The sequence below is a fragment of the Dermacentor silvarum genome, chromosome 6 (assembly GCF_013339745.2).
Source record: "Dermacentor silvarum isolate Dsil-2018 chromosome 6, BIME_Dsil_1.4, whole genome shotgun sequence".
Lineage (NCBI taxonomy): Eukaryota > Metazoa > Arthropoda > Arachnida > Ixodida > Ixodidae > Dermacentor > Dermacentor silvarum.
Genome location: NC_051159.1, coordinates 28,915,407 through 28,928,965, shown reverse-complemented (window position 1 = coordinate 28,928,965; position 13,559 = coordinate 28,915,407). Strand labels below are relative to the sequence as shown.

Genomic DNA, 13,559 nt, shown 5'->3' with positions numbered 1-13,559 from the left:
AGTCTTAAGACGACATCAAATCAGGGAAGAGGGGGAAAGAGTGTGGTGACAGCGCCTGTGCACTTGACCTGCGCTTCTGTGTTTATAGGGTCCGGCTTGTCGGAGGTGCCGGCACAGCTGCAGCAGCGGTTGCGGCAGATGCAGTGAGGTGCGGTGACCGCGGCAGCGCTTGTGTTGGCATAGTGTGGTGTCGCATGAAAAAAAAAAATTGATGATTTCATAATGTATGCAGCCCATGTATGCAGCCTAAACAGTTTCACTGTTAATCCGTCCCCATATGAATGTTGCGACCCACGAATTTCTTCTGTCGTTTGACGGCTGACTGCAGCAGAAATGTTGGCAATAGTAGCTCTTATTTATAATGTCTCTACACATATGCTGGAGGTTTGCTGCCCCAAACCCCACAGAATGTGACATTCCATCCAATCTCTGTGGTACCTGTCAGAATGAGTCACTTTTCACGAGGGAGAAAGCTTTTTGTAGCGAAATGATTTAGAACATTCAAAATTTCATGAGCAATAGGAAATTAAAAGTGAATCATTTTCCACATTTCACATTTTTAAAATTCTTTTTATGTTTTCAGCACAACATTGTGAACATTTCTGGTACTTTTCAGTAAAGTTTGTAAGAACTTTACTTTGGTAAGAAGAACGTTAAAACACTGCAGTATACTTACTGAGAGCCTATTTCAGTATTGTCCTCTCGTGTTCATTTGTGATTATTATGAAGTTTAACACAGCATAGTATTCACCTAGTGTTGCGATGCGGGCTTGTTGGTATGGCATCTTGGAGTACTTTTGTAGCGCTTACAGACGAGGATTCACATGAAAGACACAGATACGGCACTGTGTCTTTCATGTGCCTTCTTACATCCTCGTCTGTATGCACTTCAATAGTACAAAATAGTATTCATGTTATATACAAATTGCAAAAATTTACTGTTCACGCTGTATATATATTACCATATTTTTAAAAAGTGCAGATGCTTCACTTTCAAAACTGATTACAATTAAAAATGTGTTCATTTACAAATTCATTCTGATCTTTCAATAGCCATTTTGTCTTATACATTCTTCTAAGATGTTTAAAATTGATTACACCTACAATTAGAATTGTGTGGTGGCACTCAAACACTTCTGTTGAAACATTATTAATCATTCTTTGGCACACATCCTATTGCAAGAAATAAAACTAACCCCAACATTTAGGAGGGTGTTCAAATTGTACTCATAAGCATGGTTGTAAATATTCATATGGACACCCATTTTTTCTGGAGAATTAGATAAGCAAGTGTTTGTTCCACTGAAACCGACGACTATGTGCATATTAATTTCTTTCTTTTTTTAGCATTTGCAGTGTTTTGTCTTCGTTTCGGTTGTGCCAAAAGTGTTGTAACGGTTCTTAATTTTTTTTTTTTTACTGTGAACTATTGAGTGCACCTCAGGACCTCATTTGGAATTTTCGTTTGCCGTTATTACTGGAGCTGCCAGGCACTCAAATCACTGAAGACTCACCTGTTCTCCAACAGAATGGTCGAGCAGGCATTGCAACCTTATTTGTCACAACTTGCCATTGCCTCTGGAAGTCCAGCGCCAAGCAGCGGATCACAAGTTGTGACACAAACCAGTGAAAAGGAACCTTTGATCAATGATAACAGCAGGTGAAATTCATCATAGTGTTTTTTTTTAGATTTCTTGCATTGAAATGGATAGCTGAGCAGCTTGAATTTGACAATGATGATGCTAGTTCGTTTGATTCAATGTAAGCCATGTTGGAAGAAGTGCTATTACGCATGGTTAGTGAATTCTCAGATCTGCCTCGTTTTGAATTCGAAAAACCTTGCTGTCAGTGTTCTTCCTTGCCTTTATTAGGCAGTCGACTGCATTCGTATTCTTTTGAAATGACTTCTGCCCTAAATTGGCCAAGAATGAAAAACCATAAAATTATTTGTGTCAATAGAACAATAATAAACAACGGCTACAGATCAGGTATTTTACAAAAAAATCTAAAGGTTGGCAGGTATGCATATATGGATCAATTATACTAGATGTTTGACGGGTGTAACAAAGAGATCACATACTATCTTGACAACTAGCTCTTGTTTGGGTTTTGTGCACCTTGCCACCATTTATTTTTTTGCTACTATCACATTCACTTTTGTCGTCTGGTTGGTTCTTCTGCTGTTACAAGAGTTGCCTGCTATCTGTGTTTATGTTTTTATAAGCGTGGTTGTCAATCAAACAACCGTACACTTTCCTTTTCATTCTTCATTTTGTTACCCAATTCCTCATAGAAATGTGGAGTAAGCTATCACTTATATTTGCTTACCTTTTTCATGTTCATATTCCTTCTTGTGAATAAATTACGAGTTGATGGTCAATGTCCATGCTGTGTTTCTGTGACTCTGTAGTCAGCGCTGCTTTCTTCAGAATGACTCTGCTCAACCAACTAGTTCAACTTCACACTCTTAGACATTGTTACAATCACTAACCATGATGTCTTCCATGAGCATTTGCTAGCACATTTTCTGTCTTAGAACTGTATATAATGATAGTATTTTTCGCTGCTAATAATTTGTTTTACTTCATGATTTATGTATTATTGTTGATTTATTTGTTCCTCAGTTGCTCGATGCTGGGATAGAAGCTTGCAATGTTATAAGCAATAAAATAAGACTGTGGTGGCCAGGCTTATCATTTTGTATGCAAGAACATAGGCGCAACACTGATGGTGCATAAACAGGGTCAATTAAATAGAAAACGTGAGCTATTCATGAAGCGAACTTCCAAAGCACAACTCCATCCACAGTGCATCTTTGTGCATTCAGCACTAACCAGTCTTCACTGTTTCAATTAGTATAGTTGATGAGATTTTATGAGTGACAAATCCAGAGCTTGGCTATGACATGATATGGTGGGAGGCTGTGGACTAATTTTGTCTCTTTGGTGTTGCTTAATGTGGACTCACTGCGCAGCACAAGAATGTTTTTGCGTTCTGTCCCCATAATAATGCATCAACCGTGACTGGGAATCAAATCCACAGCCAAATGCCACAGCCACTGAAGCACTGATGCAGGTTCCCATATCCTTTCCAGAACTTACTGCAAGCATAGAATCAACGTTCAGAATGACAATGACAAGAGGCTTGGGTGGAACAGCGTGCTTACACCAATGTATACATTGGCAGATAAAGAAGTGACAAAAGATGCACATGGAAATATGCACTTTATTCACAGTACTATAGTGACTACTCAAGCACAATTACAAAGCATATGCACAATCAACCAGACTTTGCCTCAAGAAGCAGATCTGCCCACTGTAGCCATGTGAAATCACATTTATACGTAGAATGGCCTTCTTCACGAGCCTCAAGACAAAGCTTTGCAGAGCCCCAATACTTTATTGCGTGCGTCATGTAACACTGACTCCAAGCCTCGCCCTTATCTTTGCCTCTGCCTGAAATCAATTGCTGAAATGGTTTTGATATCATTACTTAATTTAAGATTTCTACATCTCATCTTTTCCAGTCCTCCCTCTGACTTACCTAGTAGAGTTCTAGCACCACAAACTATGGATAAACATTTTTTGTTCTAGCACCACAAACTATGGATAAACATTTTTTTTCTATGTCATGCCTTGCTTTGACCAAACAACATCCACCATTCTTAAAATATTGAGACTTTGTTTTGGCACATTTTCTATCACTCGATTACTTCTACTGCAAACCTGAGCAGATAATAAATTCAATGCATCTGTTTCTGCGAGTTCTACAGTTGCAACAAATGCTAAATAAATGCTATAGCATGCCAAGTACAAACAGGCACGGAAACAATTCAGTTGTAGCTTATTTTAGCTTTTGTGTGCAGTACATGACTGGAATGAATGGTCACCCATACACTGGCCATGGTGACCACATGCTTCACACCGCAGCAATGTACATGAGAAAAATGCAACATACTCAAAACACTCAGAAACTAGCCAGGCCATAAATGCCCTTAAAAACTTCCAAGCCTCAAAATGGTGCAAATCATATAGAGCACATCTAACAAAGGAAAATACTCCGTACACTTGGCATAATTTTCACACCTACTGTTAAAATAGGATTCTTGATGGCACACAGATGAACAAGACCCATATGTGCTTAAGTTAAAAAAATGTGCTGTTGCAATTGATTTTTCACTCATTACAGTAGGTTGCTCTTTACACAAGTGGTCAATAGACTATGTACTTGAGTAAAGAGCAATAGGAATGAAAACATCACAGTGTCAGAAATGGGTTTAAAGAAAAAGAATTCGTGTTTAAAAGCTATAGTGTATAAACTTCCAACTTGTCTAAAAAAAAAAAAAAAACTTGCTTTCTTGAAGCCATCAAATATAGTACACATATGAAGCAGTGCCAGAAATACAAATTCAGCATAGCTTTTTAGCTTTTGAAATTATGTGAATGTGCACTGTGTCTGGTGTCTTGACAACAGATCTCTTGCAACTATGTCATTTGCTTGTTACGTTGCACTTGTTGCAACTCAGCTTGCAATGCAGCTTAGAGCTTCAGTCAAGCACTGATCAGGTGAGAAATTATTATACAGTTGAACCTGGATATATCGAACCCACACACAACGAATTACTGTGTATAATGAACAGCAGTAAAATTCCCTTGAAAACTTTTGTATACAATTTTTATTTTATATATCGAATTACCTATATATCGAACATTTCTGTGATCACCTTGAGATTCGATATATCCAGGTTCGACTGTAATCGCAAACACCTGCTTCTTCATATCAAACACATAGCAAGCACCAACTTCTTCATATCATAGTTGAGTCACAGCATAGTAAAACAAGAGCATATGCATGAAACTATTAGGAAGCACCAAGGGCTAGTTACTAGGTTGCTGTTGAAATGCATGTTTACTAGTGCATAAAAGTGACACAGGTTAAAGACATAGGGGACAAACGCCTGATTTTCACTGTTAACACTGTTACGCTGTTATCTGCAAGGCTCTATTATCTGTTACAATGCAGTTGTCCCCAATACAGCGCACACAGGCAGTAACTAGCAAACGCGCCGGCCCATCTTGAAGACCAGCCGCTTTCGAGCAGACAGGCCTGGAATGCCGGCCTACATAGTCGTCACACCACAAGTCAGTCAAGGCACTCTAATTTTTTTCGTTCGAGTGGCCTATTAGAGAGACTAGTTCTCGCGGACGTTCCCAACCTCGTCTTTTATTTTTCGTGCCGTTGCTTTTTCTCTCCACTATTCCTTCTTTCACTTCCCCCTTACCCTTCCCCCAGTCCAGGGTAGCAAACCAGAATTTCTTCCGGTTAACCTCCCTGCCTTTCCTGCCCCGTTTATCTCTCTCTCTTTCTACAATGCAGTAGCATTCACCCTGTCCGTGAGTGAGTGTTTTTACTGTTTGAAAGTGAAGCGTTTGACACCCTTTCAATGCCTTAATTTACAATGACACTCTGCTACCCTACAATCTTTGTTCTTTACAGAATGATGAACAAAAAAACTAAACATTTTGCAGCCAAGCTGTTAGCAACAGCCCAGCTTTTTAAGAGCAGGATTGAAAGAACAACTAAAGAACCACGCAAATGACTAATTCGACACCCACTACGTCGAACTGCGCTAGACTCTGCCTTCAATTTTCCTACACCCAAGCACCTTTCACACTAAGGGGTCTCAGGGGTCCCCTTCAATGCTGTCAAAGCTACGAGGCACACAGAACATCCATTATCTGCATTTGCTGAAACAAATAATCATGACAACATATGCATTTGTTCCTTACAAAGTGTCACATTACACACGTTTACAAAGACAGTAGCGCCAGAACATGTTTTTTCGGCACTGTATCAACAATATCTAATTGAATTTGGATATGTTTCTTTAACCGCATGTGAAATAAAAAGTGATGCCAAACTATACTTTCTGTTTTCATAAGGTTGTAAAATCGACACAAAAGCAGTAAATCGGCTGAAATTACTAAAAGCCAGTGTGGTTTCCAAAACTTCAACGCTGTTATCACAAACCCTAATCTCAAGACACATAGTTCCACTATTTCCTTCTAGGCACTAAGTTGGTGTCAGAAAGCACCATTTGCCACACATGTTCACAATAATTTATTTGTAGTGCTAGCAACAAATGAATGGTAGGACAGACTTTTGTTTTGTCTCATATTACCCAAAAGAACATTTCCGTGATACACACACATATATATATAGCTTTTGTTTTATTATTTATTAGTGCTCTCTAGGCTTGAAGCCTCGAAGGAATTCAAAGGGAAGTGGTAGAATTCCGAAATAGTGTGATAAAAGAACATTTCCAGTTATGAATTATTTCACAAATACCCTATGAACCTATATTTACACTTAAGATTGCACCTCGATTGCATGTGAATACATGTACTCTGGCAATATTGTGTCATAAAAACTATGTAAGAGTTGCTTTAACATGATCACATTCTTCTCATTACTGGCTGCATTATTTTCGCTGGTAATGCTCTTTTCAACTAAGCAGATAATGCTTGTAGCAATGCAATCATGCTGTCTCTCTATTTTTTTTTATCAATAAGCAGGCAGGTATACCATGGCAAGGCATTGAGAGAAGGTGAGCAGGCAACACAGCGTAAATGTATACTACACGCTGAGACCCTGCTGAAGATTCTGGCAGCGTTGCTATCACTGCAGAGAATCACTGAAATGGAGTGTAACCTGATCACATAACACTCTGAAATATTGTGCTCTCCCTTGTGTGAACCAGACACTGCATATAAAAACTCAGTCCATCGGTGAGCATGTGTAAAAAAAGCATTATCTTGGTAAGGGCTAGTCTTTAAAGTACTGAGCTGCATAGTCACAACTCAAGGAGGACATGCAGTGCACAGTCACTTCTTTATTATCGTTTAGTTGCAACGTTTCAACTTAAATACACAGAGTACTTCAAAAGAAATTAGATGCACTGACTCTCAATGGGGCTGACCCCGAAGCACATGCAACTCACTTGGTGAGGACTTCAGGAATACCAGCACAGAGACAACCTGAAAGGGCTTGAGGACAAGCTGGATTGTTCCCCCGCTGAGGAGCAGCTCGGTGCCTTCGTCTTCGAGAGCAGTGCACACAACTGCCCTGGCAACAGGCAGGAACGTGGTGACAGCTGATGTCGCTTCTCCACCGTACGCCTCATAAAAGCGAAGGACTAGGGCATCATGGTGATGCTCAGATCGTTTCACAGTCTCCAACACCACTGCTGGACAGGACACCTGTCAGAGCAGTGACAATTCATATCACAGCAGCACACTTACCATATCTATTCGATTTAAACGAGAGTTTATTTCATGATTTTCATTGCTTGAAGACAATTATCGGGTTACATTCGAATAATATAAAAATTGACGATTTTAAAACAAATATTCTAAATTCCATGGTTTTTAGCATTACATGGGCAACCTGTACCTTTAGGTCTCGATCCAATCTATGGACAAGTCGTCCAAAGGCAAAGCTTATTTTTTATGGTTACAGTGCTGCAGTACTCTGTGGCCTTTCACGCTTTGACTCCCTTCATTCGCGACAATGGCAATGCAGCGCATTCGGTATGACACTCACTTCAAGAGATGAGCAATTTGGATGGCTGAGCAGTTGGGTAACTCAACTGCGGCTTGGAAGCTTGATGTAGACAATTCACGAATAGCGGGGCCAGGGGGAGGCCCTCTATGCAAGAATGGTTGGAAGGGCTCTGTGGACCTCAGTGAGGCCTGGTACGGCCCTCACCAGGTTTGGATATTTTAAACAGACAAGTGCAGTGTATACAATGCACGCTGACGATCACATCTGCAAGGCATTACACCGCAGCACGCCGCGAGTTGAAATTTCTAACCTAACGCCACACACCCTACTCAGACGCACAAGTGCGCCTACATAATCTGCATTGCTGAAATGTCACTCACCACGACACGCGACTTCAAAAATTAGTCAAGGCTTCAGCAGTTACTTGTTCCATCAGTTGCTTCACTAGATGATTTAAACTTTAGAGGTATAATAAAACCTACAAACCAAATGTCTGCGAGTCTTTGTTTTACTCCATGCAGTAGCAATAAGGACATACTTCTGTTTTGTCTACTTGTTCCCACATCGTGCAGCCACACGCACAGAAAGCAAAACTATCGGCCATTTTCTACTGGGTTCCAACGTGGGATTGGACTCTTTGGTCCGCCTCAGTGCTCGTGTGGCAGTGACTCATCATACTGCTAGTCAGATGTTGTCATGCACGGCATGCAAAATCGTGCGCTTGTTATTTCGCTTTATTCAAGGAATTGTCATTCCTTGAATAAAGGTAGCATTTATTTTTCCATATATCTCGCATTATATATATTCATGGTTTTATTTTTTTTAAGTTTGTGTGAGTAGAAAGCCGACCACCCCCCCGTTACAATCGCGGTTGCGTTATGTTATGCCCCGAGGCTATGTAAATTTTTTTTCATCTCGTTTTTAATTAAGACGTTCCATTACTGACTCGTATTCGAGTAAATACAGTACCCCAAAAGGCAAGAGGAGAGATTTCATTGATTGAAATGATTTTCCCAAAAGTACCAGCAGAACACATCTCACAATGAATGTGGACGTTAATGCAATTAGCATGGAAGTAATGTCACACTGTCACATTGCTCACTTCTGTGCAGAGTTCTTGCACATGCCCGATGGCCCAAGTTGGCATGAAAAAGATTAAATAGGGACGAACCTACATAAAAGTGAGTTATGTTTCAAAAGAATGTTAATTGCATTAAAACACAGAGGCTACGAGAGGTGCCATGGTGGAGGGGCTCCAGATTGATTTTAGACCACCTGGAGTTCCTTATAATGCACACCTTATACTCGGCACAGAAGCGCTTTTGCATTTCACTTTCATCTCGGAATGCAGTCATTGCTGCTGGGAATCAAACCCGTGACTACAAGCCCAGCAGCAGACTGAGGTCGCTGACGTGGATAATGGGGAACAAACGAGGGACAATGGCAGCAGTGGCAATAATGATGACAAACCTGGTGATGATGACAGCCATTTAGTAGATAGCTGTTGTCAGCATGCATGGCACAAAGGATGGCACAATGACCACCAGTTTTTATTGCATCTACATCACCAGCATACCCATGCAGTATCACCTGTGTAGACCAAGATGTCAATAACCAGAACTTACTTACCACTTTACTGGTGACAGTGAAAAAGCAGTTTAGTTTAATGTTTTACCCCATAAACTCTGGCAGCTGCTGTCATCAGCAACACTGTATGATTCATGCCAAGTGACGTGACCAAATTCAAATTATAAAACACATATTAGGAATGTCGAGCAACGTTCCTTGTTCAACTGTATCTTATCACTGAAGCAGGGATGTGGCTTTCGCATTGCAAAAATGGCAAAAAAAAATTCATTTTATGAAAATCACCATTTCAAATTTCTATATAAATTCTTTTTCATCTTATTCTGAAATATGTTCAGTGAAAACCATGTAGAAGTGCGCTAAAAATTTGTAGTATCAGCCAAGGTGGCGAAAAATTTCACAGAAATAAAAAAAACAACAACGGTGGTTTCAAATCACAATGTCTCTGGAGCGGCGCAAGTGAGCGCTGTCATCTTGGTCTCATTAAAGCACCTCAAACTTCGTAAAGTAGCAACATGCTCTAAAGAATGCCACCTCCTCCTCATGCGCCCTGGCGAGGCTGACGCCGCGTCGCTATTGGCCTAATGGCAACACGTGGGCCCTCGCACCGGCTTCGTTTGTTTGCATTCGCGCTCCATCACCATTTTTGCTTGAGAAGCGTCTACCAACTGGCAAGACGCCACGACGGGGACGCCGCTTGCGTCCGTTTATGTACGCAATGACGTCCTCGTCTAGCCACTTGACATCCCCTCTAGCCTTCTTAAATATTTAGTTGGTGTGGTCTATTACCAACCTTCGTCTCGCATCTCACTCGCCCTTATATCTTTCTACAATCCCCCTGTCACATGCCATTTATTGACTGTCCTGGGCAAGTTCCTTCATTCTCTTCCACCCACCACCCATCTCCTCCTTGGGGGCGACTTTAACGCCCCTCACACACTCTGGGGCTACCCCCAGACCCTCTAACCCGGGCGCCTTCTCCATCGTCCTTGCCCAGGAACGCCACCTCACCCTTCTTAATAGTCCTGGTTCCGCTACTCGAGTGAGCACTGTCTCACAGCGCTCCACGACACCCGACCTCACTTTCTCTGAGGGCGCCCTTTCCTTTCACTGGCAGGTCACAGCCGAAACCGTTCTCAGCGACCACTTTCTCATTCATATTATCACCTCTCTTTCCCCCATCCCTCGCTGGCACCACACTGACTGGCAGGCATTTCGCACTAATCTTCTTTCCGCGTCCTTTGAATCTTACGACGACTGGACGTCGTGCATCTCCGCAGCGGTGTCGTCCAGTAGCCGCGGTGTTCGCTCACGTCACCCGATCCCAGACCCGGATCCCCACTTTCTCCGTTTATGGTGTCGCCGTGAACATCTCCAACGCTCCTTCCGCTCCCAGCCTCAATATGCTCAAATTTCCTCTCGGACTGCTGCTCTGCGGGCCGAGATAGTCGTCCCATGGCGCATCCCTCAAGCATGCTCGTTGAAGTGCGCTTTGCGACGGCCTCGACTCCGCATTGCCCTCGCGATCCACATGGTCTCTTTTTAAATCTCTCTTAGGTACTAAGCCTGCCCTTGCTCCCACTTTAGCCAAAGCTCTCACTCAGGGGACTCCCTCCAAGGTCTTTGACAAACTCACCTCTCTATATCTCCCGCCCCCTCTTACACCTTCCTACCCAGCCCATTTGGGCGATCCTAACCCAGACCTGGACTGCCCTTTCACTCTCCGGGAGCTCGAAGCTGCCCTGGCTTCTAATGCTACTCGCTCCGCTCCCAGTGAAGACGCCGTAACATACACTACACTCCGCAACCTTCCTGAGCACGCCAAGGAATTCCTTCTCCAGACCTTCAATAAGGGCTGGGACAGTGGCTGCCTGCCGAGCTCCTGGACATCCTCCCTCATTTCTATGATTCCGAAGCCGGGCAAACCTCCCTCCCTCTCTAACCTTCGCCCTATTTCCCTGACGTCGTGCGTTGGCAAGACCCTTGAGCGAATGGCTCTGACTCGCCTCTTTGATTTTCTTGAGGCGAGAGAGTTCTTCCCCCATTCTCTTATCGGCTTCCGACAGCCGCGTCTGTGCACAGGACATGTTCCTGATCCTCCAGCATACCTTCCTCTCACCCACTGCCAGCCAGATCTGCGCTCTTGTGACTGTTGATGTTCGCAAGGCCTTCGACGGTGTGTGCCACGACCACATCCTGTCTCAACTTTCCTCCCTGGGATGCGGCAACCGCTTGTACTCTTATCTCCGCTCCTTCCTCTCTAACCGAGTGGATCGCTTTCGAGTTGACACTCATCTCTCCGACCCCCACGTCCTCACCCGTGGCACTCCTCAAGGTGCTGTTCTTCTACCCTTTTCAATATTGCTATGACCCCTCTCGCCTCCCAACTAGACGAAATTCCTGACCTCCACCACATCTCTTATGCCAACGACATCACTCTCTGGTGTTCGTCTGGCTCTCCCGGTCACGCACAGGACACCCTGCAACGTGGGCTAGATCTCATTGGCTCCTTTCTCACCACTACTGGCGTGTCGCCTGCTCCGGAGAAATCCGAGCTTCTCCTTCTCAACCACTCCGCATATCAGCGCTCCCACAACGCCCTCATCTGCCTCCATCTTTCTGGCTCTCCCATTCCTATCGTCCCCCAATGCAAAGTTCTTGGCTTCCCTTTGCATGCAGCCAAGAATGTGCATGCCCTCCACCACGCTGTCACGACCTGTCACTCAGTAACTCACCTCCTGCGGCGTGTGGTCACTCGGCGCTCAGGCCTGCATGAGGCTCACGCGTGCCGCGTCGCCCATGCGCTCGCCCTCAACAAGTTCCTGTACTTTGTACCTTACGTTTCCTTCACGGACACTCAACTTAACACCCCTGAAACCGCCCTTTTAGGCCTCTACAAGACAGCTCTCAAGCTCCGTATTACTACCTCGATCGCTAAGCTCTTTGCCACAGGCCTCTTCCATCCTCTCAGTTTTCTCTTCTCTTTCTCCACCGTGACTCCCAGTTTGCCTGGCTTTCCCTTACCCGTCAGGGTTAGTGGTTACTGGCCCAGGTGGGTATATCTCCCATTCCCCTTTCCACATTTACCTCTCCTATATCTACCCCGGCTCCCAACCTTCGTATCCTCCCATTCCTGTCCAATATGTCCCCCGTCTTGCATGCCGGCCGTCTTCACACGGCAGCGCAGCACCATATCCCCCCCTTTACTACCCAAGGAGTAGCCTACACGGATGCCTCTTTCGTGGCTCCTCGAGGTTCCTGTGGCTACGCTATCTACCATCCCCACCTCCCAGCCCCTGAAACCCACACCAGCGGGTTGTTCCTATACGCTCCGAATGCACTCTCTCTCGAGGTCCTTGCCATTGCCCATGCCCTACAATCATTTCCCTCCCTTCCCTCTCTCCCAGAGTACACAATTAATATACTCCAATTCCCAAGCCACCATTCACTACATACAGAACCGCACACTACCCCATTCACTCTAACAGGAGGTCGAACGAGCGGTCTCCACACTGCAGCCTTCCACCGTTTTCCTTCGCTGGGTCCCTGGGCATTCAGGAATTGACGGCAATGAGCTGGCCCATCAGCTCACCCGTGACGCTTCTAACCGGGCACCGTTGATCCCCTGGCCCAAGCCCTCGGAGGACGGTGGGAGACTCTCCCTGCGCCGCACCATCAAGGAAGTCTACCTCCAGCTCCGTCTCGACAAGCGCCTCTACCCTCCCCCTCATCCATCACTCACTGTGCCAGAGGTTCGCCTTTTGCGGCAAGTCCAAATGAATGCACTGGTTACCCCCTCCCGTCTGTTTCTCTATCGCTATCGATTTGACCCCAGCTGTCCCAACTGCCCCTCTAAATATGCGGACTTATCTCATTGCCTTTTCTACTGCCCAACTTCTCAGCAAAATAGCATTCCTATCCTCCCCTTTCCCTTTCCATCACCACCTGGCCCAACTGGCTTGGCGCTGAAGGGGAAGAAGAACAGCGTAGACTTGCCGCACAGGCGGTTGATAAGGCAGTTGATATGCTCGGCCTGTAATTTTTGGCTGAATCTACTACTACTACTACTACTACTTATTATAATACTGATACAATTTTTCTCATACCCACAGATGAAGCAGAAATAGTACGCACATTTCTTTCCCTAAAAAACAGTAAAGCCATCGATGTCGATGGATTTCAGGTAGAAGCGATTAAGCACGTAATTGACCTGCTTTCTCCTTGTCTAGCTTACGTGTTTAATCTAGTCTTTCAGTGTGGCTGTTTCCCAAATCTCATGAAAATCTCAATCTCAAAAGTTTCTGTTATATCTAAAAGTGGAGATATTAATGATGCTAATAATTACCGACCAATTTCAATAATACCTGTATTCTCTAAGGGATTAGAGAAAATAATATTCTACCGCGTAA

At 44.0% G+C, this 13,559-nt stretch overlaps 2 protein-coding genes across 2 annotated transcripts in view; one reads left to right on the top strand and one right to left on the bottom strand.

The window, feature by feature from the left end:
* LOC119455352 (cytoplasmic aconitate hydratase-like) overlaps positions 1-13,559 on the top strand; it is a 607,544-nt gene that overhangs the window by 273,983 nt on the left and 320,002 nt on the right. The window lies entirely within an intron of this gene.
* The window catches only part of LOC119455354 (alpha-mannosidase 2C1), a 135,494-nt gene continuing 125,140 nt past the window's right edge, over positions 3,206-13,559 (bottom strand). Inside the window, exon 18 of the mRNA XM_049668723.1 lies at positions 3,206-7,259. Coding sequence (XP_049524680.1) covers positions 6,966-7,259 — 294 coding nt within the window. The 3' untranslated portion in view covers positions 3,206-6,965. The remainder of the gene's footprint in view (positions 7,260-13,559) is intronic.